Source organism: Alosa sapidissima, chromosome 8 (assembly GCF_018492685.1).
Source record: "Alosa sapidissima isolate fAloSap1 chromosome 8, fAloSap1.pri, whole genome shotgun sequence".
In the NCBI taxonomy this organism is placed as follows: domain Eukaryota; kingdom Metazoa; phylum Chordata; class Actinopteri; order Clupeiformes; family Clupeidae; genus Alosa; species Alosa sapidissima.
In genome coordinates this window covers 30,542,053-30,556,408 of record NC_055964.1, presented here as the reverse complement: position 1 = coordinate 30,556,408, position 14,356 = coordinate 30,542,053, and the positions used below count along the sequence as shown (strand labels likewise).

At 43.1% G+C, this 14,356-nt stretch overlaps 3 protein-coding genes across 5 annotated transcripts in view; 1 reads left to right on the top strand and 2 right to left on the bottom strand.

Annotated features, from left to right (window-relative positions):
• LOC121714945 (tripartite motif-containing protein 16-like) overlaps window positions 1-14,356 on the bottom strand; it is a 1,397,702-nt gene that overhangs the window by 54,933 nt on the left and 1,328,413 nt on the right. The gene's annotated exons all lie outside the window — the stretch shown is intronic.
• Window positions 1-14,356, top strand: part of LOC121714956 (tripartite motif-containing protein 16-like) — a 964,796-nt gene that overhangs the window by 542,050 nt on the left and 408,390 nt on the right. The gene's annotated exons all lie outside the window — the stretch shown is intronic.
• ctu1 (cytosolic thiouridylase subunit 1 homolog (S. pombe)) lies at window positions 1,165-8,531 on the bottom strand. Of its 2 annotated transcripts, none has more exons than XM_042100238.1 (3): window positions 8,286-8,531; window positions 4,247-4,762; window positions 1,165-2,850 (listed from the first exon to the last, which is right to left on the bottom strand). In XM_042100238.1, exons 2-3 carry the CDS (start codon window positions 4,740-4,742, stop codon window positions 2,315-2,317), a joined length of 1,032 nt encoding a protein of 343 aa, XP_041956172.1. In that variant the 5' UTR covers window positions 4,743-4,762; window positions 8,286-8,531; the 3' UTR covers window positions 1,165-2,314. The 2 variants fall into 2 exon arrangements, with proteins under 2 accessions (XP_041956172.1, XP_041956173.1); XM_042100239.1 differs by having other exon boundaries at window positions 8,291-8,531.

Here is a 14,356-nt window from a genome sequence, read left to right as displayed (position 1 = left end):
AGAGTGGTAAGAGCCGCAGGGAAGATCATTGGGGTCATCCTCCCAGACATTCCACCTGTGTACACCTCCCGCTGCATGAACCGAGTGAAGAACATCCTCCAGGACCATTTACACCCAGCACACCATCTCTTCCAACCACTGCCCTCTGGGAGAAGATATAGGTCCATCAGGGCCAAAACCAGCAGGCTGGCCAACAACCTTTACCCCCATGCAATCAGGCTGCTCAATGGACAGTCTACCCCCCCCCTCCCCCCACCGGACATCCCTCTGTGACATAATGTCTCTGTCCATACACCCCCAATACCTGTGACCTGGACTTTGCATTGCTGCAAAAACAGTCCAACAACCTTACCTTTATTAGATTTATTAATTATTGCACCAAGCACCATACTGGACATAGCACTTTATGGGGTTTTCTAGGGGGTATTTATGGGGAGCTAAATTAGGTGCAAAGTAATGGGTGATTCATGGGGAAGTAAATTGATATAAGGCAAATGGGTGAACAACCTCAAACTATATGCCTGTCTGTTTGTGCTCTAATAACGTTTCGTTGTTATCCTGTAACAATGACAAATAAAAAATGAACTGAACTGAACTAAAGTAGGCCTACAACTATTAAATACTGCTCAAAAAAATTAAGGGGACACTTAGTTTTCCACAATTGTTAAAACACATTTTTTGAAACTTTCCACCCTTTTCTTCATTCCCAAACTACATTCACAGAATGTCTGACAGTTCTTGCAAAATAAAACACTTGCCTCAAAAGTTTTACTTGTGCTCAGAACCAAACAGTGTCCGAGTTTGTGTATGATTGATTGACACCGATCCAGTGTATGATTGAAGTGTTCCCTTAATTTTTTTGAGCAGTATAGTTGACATTACTTGCTGAACATTTTCAATACGTGCAGCACATACAAAGTTCCCGGATGTGTCGGTTGTGTGTATAGAGTACTAAAGTGTGACATCACATTTCTGTAGCAACCAATTTTCTGTTCTACACAAGCCAAATTAACAACATGAAACAGGCCAACGTTTTATAGAAAAGGAACATTTTTTTAGCAAATTGATATCCCTTTAATTTAAGATAAAAGAACTACATGAAGTGGGAAACCTCCCAATGCAGGAGTCATATGGCTCGATTTCCAAACTAAACAGAGCCAGTAGTAAATGGTTTAATAAGAGTTTATTGGGATATGCCAAATGAACACAAGTGGCAGGACACACTCCCTCACACACACACACACACACAAGCCCACTCCCTCACACACACACAGGAGAGTGATCCCTATGGCATCACTCTCCTGGCAAAACAAAGCCCTGGGGCTCTCATGGTTTAAATGGTTTACCTCTTACTCAGAGTTAACTTGCCAAGGTTTGTCACTAAACCACATACTTTGAAAACCAGTTGACAAAATACTGGACCCTTTCCTGATGGAGCGGGACTATTATGCTGTCCGTGAGGAGGTCATGGTGGAGTTAATGCATGGAGTCCAGTTCCTGAGAACAACATGAAACCACAGACCAAACCAATCATCAGGGAAGAGGTAGGTGTGATAATGACGATGAACACTAGGGGTCTGGGATTATTGAGATGTGGAAAGGGAACAATTAAATAAAATCAGTGAAAACACAATCAGGTTTCTCAAGCACATGTTTAGTGCATAGTAAAAATGCGTCAGAAATGGGGAAGACTAACAGACCATGTGTCGTACATAAAACAGCGAAACCCTAAATAATAAACATCTCTGAAGATAATCATTATGATATGGCAAATAAAAAATATGACCTGGTGGTCCTAATGTCTCCTTAAAGCTAACACTTCATATTAGCAGATGTTTCACCTGAACCAGTGTCCCTTTGAATAAACTTCACCTGTTTCACACCAGCAATAGCAAGGCCTACTCCAAAACGACTGACATACAGTATGGGTTAGCCTTGCACACTGCTCCAACAAATACCAACAAACTCCAACATTCTAAAGTTGGCAGCTGTTGAAAATTGTCAGTTGGTAGTCTTTTGTTCATAAAACCAACTGTCATGTCAAACTCTTAACGACTCCATCCAACAAACACAGACGACCGGCCCACACTGACACAACTGTTGGAGTATGTTGGCGTTTGTTGGAGCAGTGTACGAGCTCCTTAAATGAGTGTGGTTTTACACAAGTGTCTGCCAGGTCTTGAATGTCATGCTCGGTTAACAATGTGAGGTTTAGACCAAATGATAGACTTGGTTTCCTGTGCCAGTGGCTGGATGACGAGCAGGGCTTGGAGTTTGAGCCTGTACTTAGTTCGGGCCTCGTCCCCTCCCTCTGTCAGAAATCCACGGCTCGCAGCTTGCGTTCCTCCCGCTCAGTGAGCGGCTCCTGCGCCAGGATCTTGCCGTGGAGCCGGTGATGCTTGCCGATGCCGAGGCGCGGCAGGCCTCGGTTGAGTCCCTCCAGCAGCACGCAGGCCTTGCAGAGCGCCTGGCTGGAGATGTACCCGCAGCGGGCACAGGTGCCTTGCACGGGCATGCGCACGTCTTCGCGCACCGACAGGTGCTCGCCCGAGTGGACGACGTCCATGATGGCGCTCGGCCGCACCGCCTCGAGGTCCTTGAGGAAGGTGCGGGCGTGGCCGCGGTAGGCGTTGGGCGAGTAGATGCACTCGGTGGAGAAGTAGTCCAGCTTCTTGAAGTAGGCGTAGAGCACGATCTCTTTCTCGTAGGCGTACTTGAGCGGCTTGCAGCGCGGGATCACACCGTCGCCCTCGCTCGCCGTGCTGATGGCCGTGCAGCGGCGCAGACGGGCGATGTCGCCGCGCAGCACATTCATCAGAACCGTCTCGGCCACATCGTCCGCGTTGTGACCTAACGGGAGAGCAGGGGTGGGAAAAAAAAAACGCATATCATCACAGCACAAGAATACTAATCAAGACACCAGTTCGCCTATTCATCTTATTCAGGCGGGTGCCAAAGCAACGAGAGGTATGAAATTATGATTTATTTATTTATCTTTGGACAATGTAGGCTACCCGTAAGTAAAGCGGGAGATGTGTGTTGCTTATGCGGCCGCGCAAGCTGCAAAGCACTGCGTGAAACATTGGAAAGGGTGTGTCAGTACGGTTCTGCCTTTTCACACCCCGACACAGGTTCGTGGATATGAGTGTCGCGATTTCGGTTTCGAATCGCATATCGTTACAGCCCTAGAAATTGCACAATATATTACACACGACAGCAACTGAATCCATGGCTCCAATGTAGTGCAAAACTTGACCCCGATCTGCTCCCAAGACTGCCACTACTTAAAGGACACTTCCAGCTGCCAGGCAGCTACAGCGCTACACTCTGGGGGGCATGTTCATGATCCCAAAGTATAGCACTGTAGCTGCCTGGTAGCTCTAGCTGTTGGCGGCAGCAACTCGAGCTAGGTAGAACCAATTGTCTTTGTTTTTTTTTGTACTGACAGTACTCGGTGACCTCGAGCAACAGAGATCTATGTGAAAAAAATCGCCGGAATTCAATACACAAACCTATCCGGTGCCTCCATTTAACAACCCAGTCAATCTAACCTATGCTAAGCTGTAGCAAAACTAAGCAGCAGGCATCCCAGTCATGCATTTTAGGTGCATGTGGGAGACTACATGCTGATCACTTCAGGTGTAGGCAATGGGAAAGTAAAACAGTCTTCAAGAAGGATTAGGAAGCAGAAGTTGCCTGAGTGAGAAGAAAGGGGTATGCATCTCTCAGAGGTTAAAGGAAAGCTTAACTGCCAATTTTTCCACATAGATTTCCGAGTCACTGAAAAAACGATCGGAACTACCTAGCTCCAATTGCTGCAGCCAACAGCTAGAGCAACCAGGCAGCTCAGTGCTACACTCTGGGGGCATTATTTTAAAGATGCCCGCAGAGTGTGGCACTGTAGCTGCCTTGCTGTTCTAGCTCTTGGCTGCAGCAACTCTGCAGCATGGCCGGAGTTTTCCTTTAAACTAGTAAAGAGAAGGGGGGTGGGGGTGTTTAGTGACAAGTTAAACTCTCAGAAGTTTAGTACAAGTATGTGGTTTAGTGACAAGTTAAACTCCGGGTAAGTTAACTCAGAGTAAGTGGTAAACCTCCTAATAGAGGAGCTGTATTGCTTTAATCTCCTAACAAAACAATGCCATAGGGTTATTGTTATAGGAGGTTTACCACTCACTCCGAGTTAACTTACCCAGGTTTGTCACTAACCATCTACTTGGAATCCCCCAGGTGCTGTGTGGTCTCGTACCTGTGCAGATCTTGTCCACCTTCAACATCATGGCTCCCCTGTCCAGGGCCTGCCGCCTGAACACTCCGCAGAACGTGCAGTTGTTTTTGAGTCCCACCTGCTTGACGATGGCGTCCATGGTCCAGCCATAGAGCTCCTCGTAGGACACGATCTTCAGCGGCAGGTCATACTGCTGCTGATTCCTCTTCACCGTCTCCAAAGAATCGTCGCGGTAGCCCGTGATGCCCTCGTCCACAGACAGCAGGAGGAGGTTGAGTCCGTAGTCGTAGCGCTCGTTAAGAACCTTCATCACGTGGGCCAGGACAGTGGAGTCCTTTCCGCCCGACGCTCCGATGCCCACCGTCTCACCGCGGTTAAAAAGACGCGCAGATACGATGGTGTGATGCACCTCCTCTTCGAATGCCCAGAAGAAGCATTCTTTGCAGACAGAGTGCCCGGTTTTTGGACGTTTCAGCACCGCTCTCCTGTTTTCACAGCTGCTGCAGAACACTGGCATAGTGGCTTAACAGATAGTTCCTACAAGACAACCAAATACAGTGTTACGGACCTTCTGGGATTGGCATTACACAATCCGGTAAAATGTTCCTTGGTCACCGCTAGTCTGTGATTTATGGCCATTAACCTCCATTCATCAAATAAAAACATACTTCGAACATGTGTTCAAACTAATGCCGCTGATATGACAGCAACCATTTCACTTTAATAATAAACTATATTTTTAAACAAGATATTTACAGCAAGAATAATAGAAATTTATGTGGAGAAATTATGTGAGCGGTACAGTGGTAGTGTAGTGGTTAACATAGTCTTTACTTAGGTTGATTTTTACATTTTCTAATAGGAGAAAGTGTTTGTGACAACACATATAATGATACATTTGATAATGTTTGATCGCTGTTTTGGCATAAAGCATCTTACATGTAATGAATGCGCACTCTAGAAAGGGAAAGTAGCCTAGGCCTACTATAGCCTGGAAATCCAGACCCAAATCTAGAAAGATTTAGGGTCTGGCTATGAGTAATGAAAATGGCCCAACTTGAGGGGCGGCACAAAGCATGCATTTGAAAATATCACTGCACACAATTGGATAACTCTACGACCAATCAGAACAATACACGGGGTAACGTATCCCGTGGGTTTTCGCTAAGCCCCATACGCTTAGCTACCAGCGGAGCTAACTGGTAGATTAGACTCTTGCTGTATCCGGTCGGTAAAAAAACTGTGTCACAGTTTGGTATGGCAACTGCTCTGCCCATGACCGGAAAGCACTGCAAAGGGTGGTGAAAACTGCCCAACACTTCACCGGTTCCTCACTCCCCTCCATCGAGGCCATCCAGGGCAAGCGATGCTTGCGTAAGGTGCACATCATCAAAGACTGTTCTCACCCCAACCACAGACTGTTCACCCCACTCCCCTCCGGGAGGTGTTACAGGTCTCTCTCCGCATCTGAACCAGCAGGTTCAGAAGAAGCTTCTTTCCTGCGGCTGTCACCCTACTAAACTCTAGCTCTGCATCCCAGTGACATCCAACAAACTAAGCCCCCATTACCCCCTGCCCCGCCCCTGCCTGATGCCTCCTTGCCTGTGCCTGTTGAGGTGTCCACGACCATGGCAGCCTTGACAGGGACAACAAGGAGGCGAACATCCCCCAGCCCCCACAAACTGCATTTCTTTGTCTCTGTACTTGTACTTTGCACAATGACAAAAAAGTTGAATGTAATGTAATCTAAAAACCCGGTAGAGAAGAACGCAAGTCTAACTCGTTCATTGTAGCGGCCAAAGCCATTTTAAACAACTGGTATTCATCCATAGCCATCTTGCAATGTTTACTGATTCCGGACTTCGACATTGCAGCACTGTTGTTATCTGTTAACCCTTAAAGGAGTACCGTCACGACTGGTATTCATCCATAGCCATCTTGCAATGTTTACTGATTCCGGACTTCGACATTGCAGCACTGTTGTTATCTGTTAACCCTTAAAGGAGTACAGGAATGTTGAGAAATGAACGTTCTAAAGAATATCTGGGTTCATTGAATTCAACATAGAATTTTAGAACCTTCAATTGTTGCGGAACTTAGAATGTTCAAAAACCTACACCTTTAAGGGTTAAGCTTGCCTCTGGCCCACATATCAGATACACCGATGTGATTGGTGCAGCTCTGCACCAACAGCATGGGTAATGAGCATCATTACTGATTGCCAGAGTGACTCGCTGAGCAAATTCAAATTGTGCTCTCGCGAAAACCTCACCATCCGCTAGCTGCCTAAATGTCTGGGTCATTCCACGTCAGTTCAACCAGGGCCCACGCACTTAGGTCTCAAAAAATTCTGAAAAAATTACCAGGTGTACCTATGTTACCCAGGAGACACACTGTAAAATTACTCTTATGTAAGATCAATACTTTCCAAGATACAGCCAGTTTTACAGGGGGAGGGGGGTGTCATCAATATGTTTTATATAGAGTCACCACACTGCCACCTGTGGTTGTATAGAGTAACCTGTGGTAGCTCTATACAAAACATATTGATGTCAATAGTGCATTTTGCCCATGTTCAGGGTGGAAAGTGAAAAAGAAAGATTTGCATAAGACAAGTCAAATTGGTGTTTTTGAAAAGAAAAGATCATGGAGAATAAAGAAAAAAATCTTTGTATATTCCCACAAGGTGTTTGGGTGCTCTGAAAATGAGAACCAAAATGATTTTTTAGACTTGTAAAGTCTGCTGTTCAGACCCTGAAGGAATTTATTTTCTGTTCATTGTTTTTTGTGAGTGTTTCTACTTATCTCAGTAAGGAAAATAAATCAAGAGCCTATGTTAAGTACAAATATGTCTTCTGAAGGCTTAAACAGAGCCCAGCCAAAAACTCCAATAAAATTTGTATCAACTTTGAGGGACAGCTATGACCATGCAGGATTATCCAGACCAAATGTGACGATTTTGCTACATACTATTCCTATTTATGTACCAGCATGCAAAATTTGAGCCTTCTACATGGTTTAGTTCTTGCGCTGTGGGCTTGTGAACTTTGACAAAAAAAAAAAAAGAGGCCGAACAAAATCGACACCCCCCTCCCCCTGTAAAACTGGCTGTATCTTGGAAAGTACTGATCTTACATAAGTCATTTTACAGTGTGTCTCCTGGGTAACATAGGTACACCTGGTAATTTTTTCAGAATTTTTTGAGACCTAAGTGCGTGGGCCCTGGTTGAATTAAATATTTCATGACCAACAGATGGCGCCATTTCACTGCACTTCGGGCCTATTTATGCCCAAAATCTAATGCAATGGCGTCATCTGGTGGCCATTAAATATTGAATGTCTATACGACGGTAAATGCAACAACACTCAAACCTCTTGTCATAGGAGCTGTTTTCATGAAAATTCTCCACATTGCTCTGACGAATTTATGTTATTCTTACTGTATGTATCTTGTACAAAAATCGAGTTTATTTCTGAAGTGAAATGGTTGCTATCAAAATCCACATTTTCGAAACAGTTTTTGAATGAATGTCGGTCAATGGTAGCCGTAAATCTCAAACTAGAAGAAATAGGCTACGTTGCCTGATTGCGTGCTACCAAAGACAACAAACCCATTCACAGTCCATGCATGATACCGGTGATAAACATGTCATACATCACAAGCAGTTAGTTACCTTATTGCTTGCAGATGTTACTCCAATTCGACACATGGTAACGTTAAACCACACAACTTTACATTGAGCCAATAGGGCCAACTTCTATTAGATCTGTACGAAAATGTTTTTTTTTTGTCCATGACAAATGAAACAACATTAGTAGGCTACTACTATATGTTACTTTGGCTTAGTTACTTCGTAACTTCCGTGCAACGACTTAAGTTTGTCTGTAAATGGGATGACGTTAGCTAAATGCTGAGTTAGCTAAATATAGCCTAGTTTGGTCTAGTCTTGTAGCTGATATACAACTAAAAAAACCTCTAGCGTTACACATGGCTTCATCTCTGTGTTTACAAAGCCTGGCAATTAACGTTAAAGATACACTGACAATCTCGCAAACTTACCTTACCAGCAGGTAAACAGTTCAACAAAACGTGATCCGTTTAGCTAATGTTACAACCGTTGTGTGACAGTTGTATTCACCAACCGTTGATTAACTAGTGACATTTAAAAGCCGGCAGCTCAGAAAACAGAAGGTAATGAAATGTACTTGTGGACTTCATGGATCATGTCTTCAAAAATATCCCGCATATCAATTCACTGTGTGTACACGTTGTCACGCATCCATGATGACATTACTTCTTTAGTTTATTGGCAGATTGCATCGTTCAATTGTTGCATACCGCCCCCTACTGTACAGGAGTGTGTAGAGTGTTGCAGAAACCTTTGGCTACTAAATCAAGAGGAATTGGAACATTCATTTCTATTTCTTTATTTTTTTACTGCCTTTGTTGCTAATCCATCTGCCTCCAATATGTGCTGGAACCCAACAGAGGCTTCTGCCAATAAACTAGGCTTCTAATACTTAACAATATATTTCTAACCTCCATCAGTATTTCCAACCTCATCATCCCCTCTGACTGAATCACCACTTTCTCTGGTACAGAGATTTTTATTCTAATTTTATTTTAATCTGAGCATATTAGATATTTTAATGTTTTATCTATTCTATCCACTTTAGTGCTGTTATTATGCCAGTAATTTCGATTGAATATACTGAGAGGTGATTATTTAATCTATATGTTTTAAATTCATGATTGTAAATTCCTACCACGATGACAATTTTGGTCTTTTTGATCCATCTGTGTAAATCTGAATAAGACCATAAAATGAAGAAGATAGATATCTTTCGCCATAACTTGTGAAACTCTGATCATCATTCCCTCTTTTCTTTTAATATTCTATGTTGACATCTGGAATTGGAAGCATCCAAGGAACTTCACTCAGAACTACTGCAGGATAAACTCTTAACCTTTAATGCTGTACTGCTCTGCTAAATTATTTATGCTCCATCCAAACCCTTTAGCCTTTGTTTGATATTCCCAACGATCATATAGAAAGCAGGATTGACAAACTCTCAACTTTCTCTTTTCCTTTAGTCAGCCTTTTTGAATCATTAGCTCACCCCCTTTTAAAATACTCTTTATTTCTTCAATGGAAACCGATATTGGTGTTTCTATTATCACTCCTCTTGATTTTGATGTTGTACCTGGTACAGTACGTGTGAAGTAATCTTGACCCAAAGCACTTTTCCTCACGCTAATTGTTTATCCAGCACCAGCTTTGCAAATGTCCACAGACAAGGTAGAGTAGTTGCATGATTTTATGAAAGTATGTATGATGTAACAAGTCAATTTTGTAGTTTCTTATGTCTCATTCCATCGAACTACAGATCTGCTACCCGATCTGGCAAACTTGCATGACAGATAGAGATAGATAGATAGATACTTTATTGATCCTCAAGGGGAAATTCAAGATAGTGTGGTCATAGACAATAGAGGGTTGTAGAGGATAGTGTGGTCATAGACAATAGAGGGTTGTGAAGCGAATGCAGAAGTGCCGTTCACCCTGTTACGAGTTGATGAACCCCTGAAACGATTTTGAAAACATTATTTTTAACTAAAAAACTCTTTGGTGTCGCTTTAAGACTTCCATACACTGTTCTTCAGATGCTGCAAAGATAAGCAATCTACTGTTTCCCATGAACCAGCATGACTGATTTTGCATATCTCTTTCTCAATTGCTTTAGTCATATATATTGAGTGTAAATCAGGGCCTCCATGCAGATCAAACACTACACTACAACTTTAAATGCTTCACTTGGTTGTGTATTTGCATTAGCCTATTCCTCCAAAATCTGCTTTCTTCAGGCTTACTCCACTTATCTGTTGACTCCACGCTACTACTGGAGTCTGACCTTTGTCTGACCTGTTTCTTTCTGACTTCTTCCCAGAACATCTCATCTTCATCTATCAATGGATCCAAGTGTAACAAGGTGGACCTTAAGTGTGTTGCAGGTGACCCAAATAAATGGATAGGAACAGAGAGCTTTGGTCAATAATTTTTGCTTTTTATTTCTCTTTAACTGCTCCAGGAGGGGGAAAGGAGACTTGGTCAGGGAGAATGTCAGAACAGAAACAAACAATAATCGCTCAATAAACTTGGGGATAACACAAAGACAAGGACCCCTGGGTACAGCTGGGACTGTCTTTTAAGCACTAGTTAGCAAAATACCATACGCCGTCGCTCGACTAGGAGGGAACAAAACTGTGCTCACACACACCCACAAGTGCCACTACACTGCAATCATCAGGAGTGAGTAATCAATCACACTAAAGAACTCTCATGAAATGGTTTGAAACCCACACTGGCCACTAGGGCATATACTAAGAAGGAGCCTACTGCTATACAGGCATTGGCTATCTAGCAAAATTACAATTGGTCACAGCTAGGAGGGGCAAGGAGACAAGAGGAGACAAATAAAAATAATAAAACTCAAACCAGTAAAAGGGAGAAAAATCAGGAGGGGAACATTAACTGAGGCAGCCCTCGAGCGGATGGTTAAGAGGGCTGCTCAAAAACACTGGCCGACTAGGCCAGTGCCGACAGGGTAGGAGAAGGGAAAAGCAGAAAACAAACAAACTGGGGATGAACAACCAACTAACTCAACCTGACCATAAACCAACCTAGCGCCGCTACTTGGCGTTGGAAGGCACAATAATGGGCTAAGGACAGAGCAGGTCACCACTAGGGAGCATACAAACAAAAAAAACACAAACTAACTTTAAAATCAGGGGAAAACAGTGGTCAGGCGGTCATACTGACAGCCAGCTGTGATCTATAGCAAACAAGAAAACAAGATTTTACTAATAACATACATCATCTTCAATTATCACATACATGCCACAAGTCATAATTTTACAGTTATCAATACAAATAACTTTTAATCAGTACAAAATGTATGCACTTAAATCTTAAAATATAAATAACATACAAATACACATTTTTCTAAACCCATGTAGCAACCCCAATCATTATTGCATGGTTAACTGGCAGTACAAGTAAGCCATTGCTGCCTACCTTGGCCTTGTTTGTGCTATGGGCAAGAGGCCCGAGGGGTCAGAGTGGAGGAGGGAGGGCGCGTCAGCTATAAATGGAAAAAAAGGAATATTGAGCCAATGTACAGGGCATAGCTAACGTAAAGGCAGGGCCTGGTTACGGCAAGACAGAACAGCTGTAGACGTCATTGCTGCGCTACGAACATTAACACTCAACTATGCTACTTGCTAGGCTCATTAGCATGCATCGCCTACCTTGATGAACATGGGTAGTCTACTAGTCAAATGTCGGGTGAAATAAGGCAGGATTCCAGGGAGCTTGTCACACTGCAGTGAGATTGGGCCATACGGAACCGCACAATCAGCCAACATCCTTAAAAACCACCATAAAGCTAAACAGTATGAATCAGCAAATAGATCTCGGGACAACAATCTAAATAACATGTAAAGCAAGTGACAATTAGCACGCTAGTTCAAATGAAAATATGCTTCGTTGCAAATCTCTAAAACTGTTGTGCGGCCCGCCGGGCAATTTTCAAAACCCAATGTGGCCCTTGAGCCAAAAAGTTTGCCCGCCCCTGGTCTATAAGCTGGCAGACACATTTAAAATCAAATCAATGTAAGTACTAATTAGGGTTGGGTATCATTTGGGTTTTATCCGATACCGGTGCTAAATCGATACTTTTAAAACGGTAAAAAATGTTTTACATTAAAATGGTCTAAAGCATGAATTGCTTTGGTAACACTCCAAAATAAGGTGCCATAATAAATAGCAAACTAGTAATTACCTAACCCTTTGTTAATATTTGTTAATTGTTACTAACATATCTATTTGGCGCAAGTTAATAGTTTTTTCATCATTAATTAAATATTAGTTGTTTGCATAAAATCTGTAATAAAAACAATGGATTCAAACAGAAACTGAAGCTTTACAATTTACACATTCCTCTAACTGCAATTTTTGATGTTTTCAGGCGTTCCTGTTACGGTTTTGCAAACCCACTTTTGTTTTCGTAACTATAGGGTCACTCCCTGGTGTCACTGATTGGTCTGATGGAAACATTAGTGAACTATGCTGTTCCAGACTAGTATATCCCTGAAAGGAGATCTAGGCGAGCATGGTCAGGCTAGGAGATGGAGATGGCACATATAATCCATGATGGGCTTGGCTTAAATCAATCGGTGTTCAGCCGCACTTTCTCTCTCTCTCCCGCACACACACACTTGCTGAAATCATAGGATGCCCAGTGACACAGTCAACCCCAGAGCCCAAGTGGATGATGCCCTCATCCACAAACACAAAAAACCCCAGCTGTTTTTGAGCTGCTGCCCCATCCACCCCCATCCACACACACACACACACACACACACACATACACACACGATGCCCCCGCCCCCCTAACCCACTCCTCCCACCCCGCCGCCACAAATCACAGGAAGTGGGACATCCCAGACTCTCTGAGGAGCAGTTGGGTGAGCTGAAAGCGATGCGCCTAGCCTCCCTGAGCATCTGTAAACGCTACAGCACTCTCTTAATTGGCAAGAGAAATGGAGGCAGGTTTTCATATTTGCTTACTGGCAGCACAGAGAGGGATGTGTGTGTGTGTGTGGGTGGGTGGGTGGGTGGGTGTGTAATGGGCCATTAGTCTGATGGTCATCGTGGGAGAGACACAGCTCTTCAGAACGGGCTCTGCTGTGCACGTTATTTCACCCCTGTGTCTGTCCTCTACTGCATCCTCATCGTCTGTGATTGGCTTTGTTGTGCTTCCTCATCGTCTGTGATTGGCTATGTTGTGCTTCCTCATAGTCTGTGATTGGCTAAGTTGTGCTTGATTGCATTTTTGCCACCGGTGCTGAGTTTAAGGATTTGTCATCATGCCAACTAGGAAATGGCCAAGGAGGAAGTGATACACATTTGTTTAGAACCGAATGTCTTCACCTATAGGCAGTTACAACACATGAATGTGCTGATGTTTTAAAAACAAAAGGGTCTCTTCAAGGGTTTCTTCAAGGGTTTCTTCTGGTTTAGGTCTGTGTGTTCCCTCACACAGTTTGGTTTGCCATCTCTCTTTACTCTACCCACAAATATCACTGTGTGTGTGTGAAGTGTGTGTGCGTTTACATACACACATTCCAGGCATAAACAACATAACAGACACATAATAAACACATTGTCTGTTTTGTTTTCTTTACATAGGTGTTGTCTCTGAGCTGCTACACCTGACACAGCGTCCTTGTGCCTTGTGTGTGTTCTGTACAGTATGTTTGTGTTCCTTGTGTGTTCTGTACAGTATTTGTGTTCCTTGTGTGTTCTGTACAGTATGTTTGTGTTCCTTGTGTGTTCTGTACAGTATGTTTGTGTTCCTTGTGTGTTCTGTACAGTATGTTTGTGTTCCTTGTGTGTTCTGTACAGTATGTTTGTGTTCCGCTGTCTGCTGTCTAGGGTCTTTTTTCTGAGGCTTTGGCTGGGAATGCTCATGAAACATAAACACTCTCTTTCAGATGGGCCCTCTCCCCTCCACCTGATAAATAATAGCAGAAACACACACACACACACACACACACACACACACTCTAAGCTGGCCGGACAGGTCCTCTCCCCTACGATGAATAATCACTCACACACACACACACACACACACACACACACACACACACACACACACACACACACACACACACACACACACATACAGACACACACATACACATTTTAGATACTTTATTTAATTCCACATTACAAGTAAATTTTCATTAGGAATCAAATGTTTTAAATGATCAAACAGATTAAACCACATCAGCGCCTTGTTATGTATGACAATACAATCTCAGGGGTACAGAAAACATCTGTGTGTGTGTGTGTGTGTGTGTGTGTGTGAGAGTGCAAATGTTGGTGCAATGTGTTTAAGGTATTGTCACAAGAAGTTTAGATTTTTAATTTATCTGGATGTAAGCACTCGGCAAAAAGTGTAAATTAGTATTAGTTAGTTAGACTGCCATTTAAATTAGGCCGTACATGTTACTGTATGGTCATCCTTGTGTAGCTGTACAGTGTATGATATTGTAGTATATGTTAT